Source organism: Dendrobates tinctorius, unplaced genomic scaffold (assembly GCF_039654945.1).
Source record: "Dendrobates tinctorius isolate UK_male_01 unplaced genomic scaffold, ASM3965494v1 ptg000011l, whole genome shotgun sequence".
NCBI classification, from domain to species: Eukaryota; Metazoa; Chordata; class Amphibia; order Anura; family Dendrobatidae; genus Dendrobates; species Dendrobates tinctorius.
In genome coordinates this window covers 82,129,276-82,141,925 of record NW_027361679.1, presented here as the reverse complement: position 1 = coordinate 82,141,925, position 12,650 = coordinate 82,129,276, and the positions used below count along the sequence as shown (strand labels likewise).

General features: G+C 44.9%; 1 protein-coding gene across 2 annotated transcripts in view; it reads right to left on the bottom strand.

The window, feature by feature from the left end:
* Positions 1-1,923: 1,923 nt before the first annotated feature.
* Positions 1,924-12,650, bottom strand: part of LOC141048360 (low-density lipoprotein receptor-related protein 2-like) — an 80,919-nt gene continuing 70,192 nt past the window's right edge. For both annotated transcript variants that reach the window (XM_073543854.1, XM_073543864.1), the window contains exons 34-35: positions 2,598-2,630; positions 1,924-2,009 (exon numbers count right to left, since the gene is read on the bottom strand). In XM_073543854.1, coding sequence (XP_073399955.1) covers positions 2,619-2,630 — 12 coding nt within the window. In that variant the 3' untranslated portion in view covers positions 1,924-2,009; positions 2,598-2,618. The remainder of the gene's footprint in view (positions 2,010-2,597; positions 2,631-12,650) is intronic.

The following is a 12,650-nucleotide window of genomic DNA, read 5'->3' as shown; positions in this document are numbered from 1 at the left end:
CCTGGGCGCCCAAGTAATGGGGGAATGTAATGGTTTGAATGTGGTTAAAATGAATAGTTTGTGATGCCACCTGTGGTGTTCGGCAAGGGAGGTGTTACACCGACGCTGCATGCAGATCCGCTGGGACTGATGGTATGGTGTAGCAAAGATTTAAAAGCTCCCCACAGGTGAAGCTGTAGTCCCAGGGTAGTGTAGATGTGGTTGGCACGGGGATGTAGCGGTGCCGGAAGGGTAGGAAGCAGACAGACACAGCGGGGTGCAATTTCTGTACGTTTACTTGATAAATGCAGTCCAGGGTCCTGATTACAGACGGTACTGGAGCAGGCTAGCCTGGAAGCAACTCAGGGATTCTCTCTCAGCAGATGGGCTGTGCAGTCTCCTTCCTAGCGCTTATTTGAGTGAAGTACTCCTAGTACTGAGTTACACTGAAGTGCCTCTCAATTCTCTTCTACTCTCACTCCTCGTATGGAAGACAGCTGTAGCCGCTATTCCTGTCTTGGCTCACTCCGTGCTGTTGTGCCTCTGAGTGTTAGATGGGGTAGTGCATTTACAGCCTCCTACTCCTCTGGTGTCTGTTGCAGGATCATTAGTATCCATACAACTGTGGAGACCAGGCTCCAGTTCATGCGCTCTCACTGGAGATGAGCCTTTCATCTCTGCTTGATCTCTGCGCTTCTCCCACACGTCTGCACACTTTACCCTCCTCAGACTAACTGACCACTCCTTGCTCTTAGCCCTCAGAGCACTCCTCCCCTTAATTCCAGTTCAGAGTCCCCCCTGCTGGCCTGGAGTGGAACCATGTTGCATGAATAGGTTAACTGCGAGAGAGACCCTTCATTGCCTCCAAGCCTGGCATTACCCTCCCTGGAGGAAGGCAAAGCCACTGGCGGCCATACTCCTGGGGGCACCACCCCACAGAATATAAGAGGGGGCTGCATTATATTGTATGGGTTGGCTGCATCATACTGTATCGAGGACTTTGGGGAATATCTTATTCTATATGAAGAACTATGGAGTGCATTATACTATGGGAAACAAGTTGTACTACATGGATGACTGGCAGTGTATTATACTATATGGAGCACTATGAGGAGTATTTTACTATATGGAGGACTGAGCAGTGTATTTTAATATATGGAGGAGTGTATTATACTATATGGAGGACTATGGTGCACATTATATTATATGGAGGACTATGGAGTGTAAATTATAGATGTGCTGCTGATAACATGATTCTGTATGGTGATCTGTTAGTGATCGTTCTGTCCCCACCATTCTTTCTCAGACGGTGGAAAGAAGCCAGGAAACAAGTATTGAATGACTTCAATATTGTCGATCACACTCATTTAGCAGCCTGATGTCTGCGATTGTAAACACAATCAAAATGCTTCTGTGTGATGTGCAAATGTTAGCATTTGGGGCCCCATTTTAAACTTTGCCTAGGGCCCCACTTTTTGTGGTCAGGATCCATTTTAGGCAAAGAGATCAGACTAAAATCTGACAAGTCACTTGCCACCGTATTATAAAAGATGTGCTGGAAGCAGGACCAATGAGCTGGGGTATACAGGAAAATATAAGCTCCTCTACACTTTGCCTTCATTTTCATGACGGAATTTGACCAATATGCAGTGGGTTTTTTGGCCTGCATGATTACTGTACAATTTCACATCCAATTGAACCGTGTTGCTGTGGACAATGGGATCACTTTCACACAGGGCCCTGTAGGTTTGGATTTCTTTGTCCCTTATTAAGACCTTCATTTAAAAACTGCATTTGTGTTGGTTTTTGTCTAACATTTACATTGGTTTGTCACACTTATACGTTTCAGATCACCAATCATGTAAGAGAATGGGAAGTCATGAAAGGGGTAAATACACACACACACACCACTGTATATGCAGAGGAAATACAAGCACACTAGTGTTTAGTAAAGTGTATTTATTCATTTATTCTTTCTTGCATTCTAGGTTGAATTCTTGTGTCTTGTGGAACTCTGTACCTTTTTTTATCTACAGGAACAGAAACAGTTGATTAGACTAAATTCAGAATACATATGTGAAGTTAATCTGGTCATTCTGTAACAGTCACATTAAGTACAGGTGACGAATGTTTGGCCATGCCATGATTCATCCAAGTGCATCTTCCCACTGATTGTTTTACACCTCTATCCATTCCTCTCTCCTGATTGACAGCTCTGGCTTTGCAGCAGAAAACTAGCCTTGGCAAGGATCACTTGAATGTTTGGCCCTGCCATAGGTGCATCAAATGTCCTCACTTGGTCAGCACAGAATGACTTAAAACAAAGTACCAAAAAAAAAAAAAAAAAAAAAAAAAAAAAAAAGTGCCTGCAGACTTCTAGTCTGAGGTTGGGCAACCACTTCAGGAGTAATCTATATACACAATTCTAATTTACCATTGTTTCACAAACCATTTTTACAGCCCTGTTGTAGTTTGATAGCCCTGATATTGCCCCATTTCTAGACAGTTTGCCAGTGTAATTTCTCACAATCTAATAGATCAGCAAGAATATTTTTAAATGAAATACAACATCCAAGTTTAGGAATGAACTTTGTGTAAATATTTCCAAAATGCCATACCTTATTTTTCTTAAATCTGTGTCAAACGTGGTCCTACAAGGGAAAAAAAAAAAAAAAAAAAAAAAAAAAAAAAAAAAAAACCAAAAGTTAAAAAGGCAAGGGAAATAAAATGCAAGATAAATCCACAAACCAAACTCAAACAGAAGGCTTCAATATACAAACTTTACAAAATAGATTAAGCTATATATACACACATTCCCTGGAGAGCTCTCAACTAGATTTTTTTTTTTTTAACTTAGTTTTATTTTTTAACCATTTACTCTTTTCCACAGGTGGTCTAGCCAAGGAGCACCAGGCATAGCAGTCTACCTCAACCACCACCTATAATTGGGTTACCTGCACTTGCAGATGGATAGAAAATGGCCCCTGTGCAGCCCAATAGTTCATCATAATGCACAATTTCACTAGCTTTGAAGGTGGAAGTGGGCCCCTTACCTTGTGGCCACCAACTGCACCAATGCTATGTCCACCCCTGCATGCCCCTTACCTTGTGGCCACCAACTGCACCAATTCTATGTCCACCCCTGCATGCCCCTTACCTTGTGGCCACCAACTGCACCAATTCTATGTCCACCCCTGCATACCTGACCAAGTCAAAAAAGGTGCTCACAACTAACAATTTGTGTGTCATGTGTTACAGAGGAGTGTTCAATTTTAAAGGCTCATGAAGTCATAAAAGCAAAAAAAAAAAAAAAAAAAAAAAAACCCACTTATAACACTCCAATCCCAACAACATCTGACTGGCATCTGATTGATGGATACATTTCTATCAATCTAGAAAAACATTTGATTATGGTTTTTTCAGCTCCGTTGTATGAAAACTGATCTCACACGGACGTAACACGCCGATGAAAGTTAGTTTCATCCAGGCAACCCATACGATTTTTCTGATGATCTCATGCACTAATCTGCAATTGCGCCAAATCTGATGCTCAATGTACTGTATATACACAGGGTTGGGAGGGAGGTAGATAGAAAGCAGAAAGAAAAAAAAAAAAAAAGTCAGATGAAAATAAAATTGAAATGATCTACCCATCTATCTTGCTAGAATGCGCTTGCTATGGCACACCGCTCTTTTGATGCCCTCCCATAAGGTCCACTGAGTGGTCATACTCCCAAGAATCTGGATCATGAGATGACATGTGAAAATGCACTATGGCAATTCCTGCCATTGCGCAGGCCAAAAACAGTCATTAGACCATAAGTATTTAGGGTGACAGGTGCAGCAAGATAAAAAAAAAAAAAAACTAAGTGCCAGGAATTGCTCTACTACTTGTGTACAACAGGATTGTGTGTTGGATGTGAACATGTGTGAGCACTGGCACATCAGGTGGATATTCTGAAAAGGGCCAGACACTGAACATTAGTGTCAAGACCTTAGCATCTAGACTCTGAAGAGTCTTTTAAAATGGTCCAGTGGGAAATTAAAAAAAAAAAAATAAAAAAAAATAAAGTAAACAAACATAGGACCCATCCGTTTTGGAATAATGGAGAACATCCAGGGCCGTAATTTATCTCATACTGCCCTAGTCTTTTTGGGGTGTATTCAGGTTAGTTAATTATTTTCAAGACTATAGTTCATAATTTATCTACTGTGGCAGAATGTATAAATGACATTTAACCCAGTGATCCATTCCTAGATCACAGCCAGGTCCAGGGTTCAGCAGTGTCGCACTGACCTCAAAATTTCAGTGTTCTTGGGGAAGGCAGGTAACTATGCTATCCAGACCCAGAGCATGCATATATAAACACTCCCAAAGAAACTCAAAATGCAGTGACTACATGTTACCGCCACAGCCTTAGTGGATACCACCACCATCATGCCTGGATAATACTCTCATACCATGTCTGATCAATACTGCACTCAGTCTGGAGGTGTAATCCAGCTCCAAAGTGAAAATTCACTACACAGAGCAAATAAAAATGGTCCGAAATCACACAAGTAGTCATTAAATATACTTCAATCTGTGTCTGATCAATAGGATATGGCCAGACAGAGGCAAATGAAAAGAGGTCACCTGTGAATTACTGATTTATCTGGTTGCGACCATTCCCATTTAACACTTTATCTTCTCCAAACTGACAATTTTAAACTATGGCTCAAAGAATTTGACTAATTTGCATCCTTTAACCCCTTCCTGACAGCCTTTTTTTGCAGAACAAGTTGTACTTTTGAATGACACCATCGATTTATGTGGTATACCGGTAAGCTGGTCAAAATTCCAAGTGGAGCAGTTGCGAGAAAAATGTAATTCTACATTTTTTCCCTTTTTAATATGCCATGTTTACCTTTTGGTAAAAATTACAATTATGGAGCTCTTAAACGCAAGTTGTTTTTTTTATTTTAGCAGCCAAAATTTCAAAAAGTTAAAAAAAAAATAATTCAGTTGTCACCATTTGAAGCCTGTAATGTTGGTTCAATTTTTGGTCAATTTTATCAATAACGTTTTTGGGGTAGATAAGATTTTGGATCGCCTTTTTCCCCCCAGTGTTGCAGAGTTTCGAAAAAATGCAATTCTGGATTTTTAGATATTTATCACCCCATTATGCAGTTTACTGATTGGCTCAATTTCACATTTTGATATATTAGACTTTTTAATTGGGCAATTTAAAAACAAAGAAAGTTTAATTCTTAACTTTATACTGTACTTGTTAGTCCCCTTGGGGAACTTGTCCATAGCACAAGTTCAATACCAAAATACTGCTTTATTTAGCAAAAATCAGTCCCATCCAAGCACCAGCCACAAGCTGGCTTTAGCAGGAGTACAGTCATGACATGCAAAGGGGTCTTCAGCAGACCCCCTGGTGTTACAGCAGTTCATCAGGTTCCCATGATTACATCCAGGGGTTGGCAATGGGAGCATAGAATGACACCCCTGTGGGTGCACTGTAATTGCCGCTGTCAGGTTGACAGTGGCATTTAACAGGTTAACAGCACGGCTGTTAGAGGTGTATGATGGCTGAATATTGAAGGCATTTTCTGCCAAAAAACAGCAAAATAGCATCTAGCACCAATCTGAAAGCCGCATGCTGTAGGAGCAGAGACTCTTAAAGTGATTTGACAAGATGGCTTCATTAAAGGAAATCTGTCACTGGGTTTTTGCAGTTTCCCCCATTGTGTTTTCTATACTGCTCAGGACCCATAGATATTGTACTGCAGTAAAATACAGGGACCCGGTGCTACAGGGGACATTTTTGGCTGAATATTAGGAGTATTGTAGATATGGGGGCAAGTGGCAGATACTGGGGAACTGCATTGGAACAAACAACTGGGCATTGTGGCTCACACTAGGATGGGATGGCCTTGAAATAGGGGCTCATTCCCAAATACTACAAAACGTACAAATCTATAAAAGTAATTTTGCCATCTTTGGTTCATCCCTTTAGAGAGGTAATACCTCTAACAGTGATACATAACTCAAACTGAAATTACTAAATTAAAATCAATGATCAATGTATAATGTGAAAACCACCATGGTTACTTAACGGTAGCCGGTTTTTCCGGAACCCATGACTGCACACCTGAGAGAGGGATCCACCCTGCCAGGACAGGAACCTACTGAGACATAAGGGGCGGCACCTCTCCCCTGCTTCAGTTGAGTTACAGAGCATTGAGAGGACTTCCCAGTTACATGTTTAATCCCAACACCACATCACTCAAAAGCACCCTACTAATTGTGCACACCCATACTGTGTAGAGGGGGGGGGGGGGGGGGATATACGGGTGCTTTCATGGGTTCCGTAAAAACCGGCTACTGGTAAGTAACCATGGTCGTTTTCCCTTCACCCATGACAGCACACCTGAGATTTTTGGAGACAACCTTACGGCACCCTTCTACCAAAGGTTAAGTCAGCAGAGGATAGATTTAATCTATAGTGCTTCAAGAAGGTTGAAGGCGAGGCCCAGGTAGCGGCCTTACAAATCTGTTCAATCGATACCTCTGCCTTTTTCAACCCAGGAGGTCACCACAGCTCTGGTGGAATGATCCTTGATGCCGTCAGGAATTGGGATACCACTAGCCGAGTAGGCTACACTAATGGCCTCCCTAATCCACCTAGCAATAGTCCCTTCCAAAACCCCATAGCCTTTCCTGGCACCCTGAAAAGCTACAAATAGGGACTGGGACCTCCTCCACTGGCTAATGACAGATATGTATTCTAATAGAGCTCTCAACATCCAAACTATGGAATTTTTCCCTCCCCAAATTTTTTGGATTCTCGCAGAAGGATGGGAGGACAATTTCCTGACCTTGATGGAAATCTGATGCTACCTTAAGTAGATAAGCGGGGTCTGATCTCAACTCCACCCTATCCTGAAACTCTTGTGTACAAGGTGGACTTACCAAGGGAGCCTGTAAGTCGCTTATTCTGCGGGCCGACGTAAGGGCCACTAAAATGATCGTCTTTAGGGTCAGAAACTTTAGGGGTAGCTGGGGTAACGGCTCATACGGTTCCTTTGTAAGGGCCTCTAGCACTAGGTTTAAATCCCAGGGGGCTATTCTGGGTATTGGGATAGGCCTAGCTCTATGGCAGGATTTAATGAATCTGGCTACCCATCTATTTGATGCCAAGTTGCAGTTGTAGAGCGCCCCCAGTGCAGACACCTGAACTTTAAGCGTGTTCACTGCTAACCCCAGCTGCAACCCTGATTGTAAAAACTCCAAGATGGCACTAATCGGGGGTTCTTTTTCTAACAGCTTACCTAGGAACTTATTCCATGTTCTGCCATAGATGTTAGTAGTCACCGGTTTCCTACTCCTTAGCAGGGTGGCCACCAACCCGGGGGAGAACCCTCTATCCATTAAAAGAGAGCTTTCAAATTCCACGCCGTCAGATTGAATCCTTTGACCTGCGCGCGGAATATTGGGCCTTGAGCTAGTAGGTCCGGGATTTCTGGCAGAACCCATGGATCGGAGAGGGACACTGTAGTAGAGAAAACCAGGGCCTTTTCGACCAAAAAGGGGCTATTAGAATCACCCTGGCTTTATCGTTTGATCTTCTTGACAACTGTTGTGATCTGAGCCACTGGGGGGGGGGGGGCCTTTGGGGGGAAATGCATAAGCTAGCCTGAAGTTCCACTGAATGTGCAATGAGTCCACTGCCCATAGCTTTTCCCTCAGGTTTAGGAGAGCAAAACCTATTTGCCTGTTGCGCTTGTTGACAAAGAGGCCTATTACTGCTTTCCCCCAAAGCTGTGTTATTTTTTTGAAAAATGGACCGATTTAGCGCCCATTCTCCTTGCCTCAGGGCATTGCGACTCAGAAAATCCGCTTCTATGTTTTCTGCCCCTTTTTTGTGTAAGGCTGTCAAGGAGTGTAGGTGTTGCTCTACTCTGCTCAGAATGTCACTCGCCGCTTTCATTAGAGAGTGTGATCTTGTCCCTCCTTGGTGGTTGATCTACGCAACTGTTACCTTGTTGTCCGACATAATGCGTACATTGCGACCCTTGAGTAGCGGAATGAAGTGGCTTAGGGCCTTGTTCACTGCCCACAGTTCTTTTAGGTTGGAAGATGCCTCCCTTTCTTGGTGTCCAGGAGCCCTGGCCCATGAGGCCCCTTAGGTGTGCTCCCCACCCCGAGGAGCTTGCATCTGTTAAAATCCCATCTGTCGTCTGTCCCAAGGTATTCCTGAGGTCAGATTTGTACCATCTAGCCACCAGTTGAGAGAGTCTCTGGTTTTAAAGGAAAGCTCCAGCTTTCCTTCTAAACGCCCTCTTAGCGATCTTTGTGCTGATATCTCCCCCTTGAGTTGTCAGGTGTGAAATTGAGCCCACCTGACCGCCGGAATACAGGACGTTAGGGTACCTAGTAGGGACATCGCCTTTCTCAATGTCATACATGGTTGATTTCGGGCCGCCAAGGCCAGATTCTGTACCTTCTCTATTTTGGTCTCTGGGAGCAGACACGCCTGCTGTTCCAAATCTAGCATAAATCCCAGGAAGGTCTGTTTTTTAGGGGTTGTAGTTTTGATTTTTTGAAATTGATTATCCACCCTAATTCTTGCAAGGTGTCGGTCACCCGGCTCAACTGTGCCGTGCAGTGGTCCTCTGAGCTGCCCACTATAAGGAAATAGTCCAAGTAGGGTATTATGACCATATTCTGAATCCAGAGAAAGGCTGTCACCTCCGCTAGGACCTTGGTGAAAATCTTCGGGGCTATGGATATGCCAAATGGAAGAGCTCTGAATTGGAAATGCCTCAGTATGCCTTGGATATAAAGTGCTACCCTCAAGTATTTTTGGTAATCTGGATGGATAGGGATGTGATAAAAAACATCTCCAGAATCCGACCTTTTCTCACCTTTGAAACTGCTAAGACTCTTACTGTCGCTCTTATTCATTCTCGTCTGGACTACTGCAACTCTCTTCTGATCGGTCTCCCTCTTACCAAACTTTCTCCTCTCCAATCCATCTTGAATGCGGCAGCCAGGGTCATATTTCTGTCCAGCCGCTTCACCGATGCCTCCATCTTATGCCAGTCATTACACTGGCTACCTATTCGCTACAGGGTCCAGTATAAACTCATCTCTCTCACCCATAAAGCTCTCCACTGTTCTGCACCGCCTTATATCTCCTCTCTCATCTCTGTCTATCGCCCTACACGTGCCCTCCGTTCTACAAATGACCTAAGACTAACATCCCCCGTAATCCGAACCTCGCACCTCCGTCTCCAAGACTTCTCTCGTGCTGCTCCAGCTCTCTGGAATGCACTTCCCCAGACGATCAGACTGATACCTAGCCCTGACCTATTCAAGCGCGCTTTGAAAACCCATCTCTTCAAAGAAGCCTATCACATCAACTACTCAGCAAGCTAACTTTGCCCTGTTCCCTCCTTCCAAATATTATTCTGAATCTGCACCCTACTATTCATCTGTCTCCACACCCTTCATGCACATAACTGCACTTGATACTTGTCTATTGCACTTAAACACACGGGCTGATGACCGGATCATGCAGCTTTATATGAAAATCCCTATTATAATTGCCAGACCTGAATTAACAAGCATTTCTCACCTACTGTGTCCCCCCATTTCCTTGTAGATTGTAAGCTTGCGAGCAGGGACCTCACTCCTAATGTCATTGTTTGAATTGTCTTAACTTGTATTGAATTTATTGTCTGTACATGTCCCCGCTTAATTGTAAAGTGCTGCGGAATATGTTGGCGCTATATAAATAAAAATTATTATTATTATATTATTATGCATCCTTTAAATAGACTACAGCCTTAAAACAATCTTGATTTAGTAGCTTTACGGCCGTAGCCACTGACTCCATCTTGAAGGTCTGGTTTCTTATCCACCGATTGAGCCGTCTGAGGTTTATAATCGTCCTGAATGATTGATCTGTTTTTTTTTTTGTTTTTTTTTTTTAATCTGAAAAAGGGGTGAATAGAACCCCCTTCCTTCCTGTGTGTTTGGGACTTCGTAGAGTACCCGCTTGTTTATCAGGCTCAAGATCTCCACTTCTAAGGCCAACTGTTCTTCGGTCACCTTCCTGATGGGTGTAATGACGACCACGGGGTTTGGCTGGTGCACAAAGGGGATTCTCAGGCCTTCTCTTAAGATGCCTAGGATACAGGTATTGGAGATCTTTTCCCAGGCCTGGAAAAAGAGTGCCAATCTCCCCCCCACTGGAATAGTGGCATCATTGTAGAGATTTCATTGAGTTGGAGGTGCCTCCACCAAACAAATCCCGACTTTTTCCTTTTATCCTCCCATCTTCTCCTGTCGGCTGGAGGACACCCTCTATTGAATCTTCCCCTCCGAAAGGGCTGTCTTCTCTGTTCCGTCAGGAACCTGGGGAAGCCTTTTTTCCGATCGCTTGCCTTCTCCAGGATATCGTCCAAGTTCGTGCCGAATAAGAACCGACCATCGCAGGGGAGAGAGCACAATTTTGCTTTAGACTGCAGGTCACCCGAGCAGCCCTTAAGCCATAACACGTGTCTGGCAGCATTTGATAGTCCCGCTGCCCTAGCTGTCAACCTCAGAGTCCGCTGAGGTATGTGCCAAAAAAGCTGCTTCCCCGTGCAAGAGATACATATCTGCTAATATCTTCTCTTGGGACCTTTGATGCTAGCTTGTCTTCTAACTGCTGCAGCCAGATCATGAGGGAGCATGCCGTGCAGGTGCCTATCGCCGGCTTTAGTCCTCCTGCTGTCGCTTCCCACATGTGCCTCAAATATGAGTGCCTTTTTGTCCAGCAGGTCTCGAAGAACCCCCGAGTCTTCCAAGGGCAGGGCTGACTTTTTAGAAGACCTGGATACTGCTGCGTCTATTTTTGGGACTTTGTCTAATATCTCCGCATCCTTGTGCTCAAAGGGGTATCGTCTTAGAGGTGGACAGAAGGGCCCCTAATTTTTCGAGTTTCCTCCACACTCTCTCTCTCTCTCTCAATAAGCGCTTGGACCTTCTCGTTCACTGGAATTGTCATTTTTTTCTTCTTGAAGCCCCCCCAAACATGACATCCTCAAGGGTTTGAGCCACCTTCTCTTCCTGTAGGCCCATAGTGGTTATAATGGCCTTTAGGAGAGCATCTGTGTCTTCTATAGGGAAATATGGCTTACCCCCTGTGTCACTGTCTGAGGAAGATGCCTGTTCCGCATGAGACAAGGCTGATGAGGAATCTGAGGGAGAACTGGGTGGGGGGGGGGGTGGGGGGTTCTTCTAACTTTTCTCCCCTTTTTTCAATAGGGTCTTAGTTGAACCCTCCATTTCTGACCTGAGGGCGGATATCGAATTGGCTGCGAAACTAGGCGCCTCCTCCGCCATGGTTCGCTGAATGCAAGAGGCGAAGAGATCTTTCTGCCAGTCTCTTGCTAGGGGAGTTTTACATATAGAAGTCCCTATTCTTCTTGCTTCCTGCTTTTTTGGGCCTTTCCTACAGGGTAAAGCATACAACAGAGAATGCCTATTAACATAAATGCTAGCATTCACAAAGATCACTCACCACCCGTAATCAAGGGTACTGGACTCTGAGGCTGCGTTTGAGCACGTGGCCTGTGATCTCTGGACCTTGAGGATTCTCCTGATCTGCGGCTGCTGCTTGAGCGGCTTCCATGTTTGCCTGAGGGTTGTGAGGGAGGTAGAGACAGCGATCTCTCTTGCTCCGACTCCATTTTCCACCGTCTCCCCCGCCGCTGGTCCTCGATTATATGCAGCCTCCACCGGTGGTGTCTCCTCCCCTCCCCCCGCGACCACCGGCCGACCGCTTCAGAAAAGCCAGCCGGCGTCGCACCCGGTGCCATGACAGTCACCCTGTGATGACGTCAGCTGATGCACCCACAATCCATAGCGCCGCTGACGTCAGCGGCCGGAAGAAGCCCGAGTCTCTCCCCTGCCACGGGGATTGAGATGCAGCGCGCGAGGGGAGGGCGGCGCGGTGGGGGCTCCCCGGAGCCACCAGGATCCCACACAAACCCGGAGCCTAGAACACCACCGGGGACTGTTTCCAGGACCCGATGGCCGGCGCTACAGGTAAGTTACCTGTTCTTCCCGCGCTGGGACGGGCCTGGGTCTCTTTTTTTCTTGCCTCTTTGCCCATGACAGGCACCGCCACAGTGGGATTCCTTCCAGGACAGGAACCCAACTGAAGCTGGGGAGAGGTGCCTCCCCTTATGTCTCAGTAGGTTCCTGTCCTGGCAGGGTGGATCCCTCTCAGGTGTGCAGTCATGGGTGAAGGGAAAACAAAAGTTTTGTTTTAAAACCAAGTGGTAGAAAATATTAACACATTTAATAAATTGATACTTTTAGCCTTTAAACACTAGGGGGAGCATCTGCCCAGATTTGACAAAAAAAAAAAAAAAAAAAAAAGTAATGCTTGCTCAAATTAGCTTTACTGTTAAAAAAAAAAAAAACCTGGGAAATAGCTTAGTTACTCACCGATAACGGTGTTTCTCGGAACCCATGACAGCACCACAGAGAGGGGATCCGCCCTTCAGGGACAGGAACCTACAGATAAAAGGGCGGTACCTCTCCTCCACCTTCAGTTGGTTACAGAGCATCAGAGGGTCTCCAGGTTAGTTAGACAACAGAAATATATACACAACATTATAATACT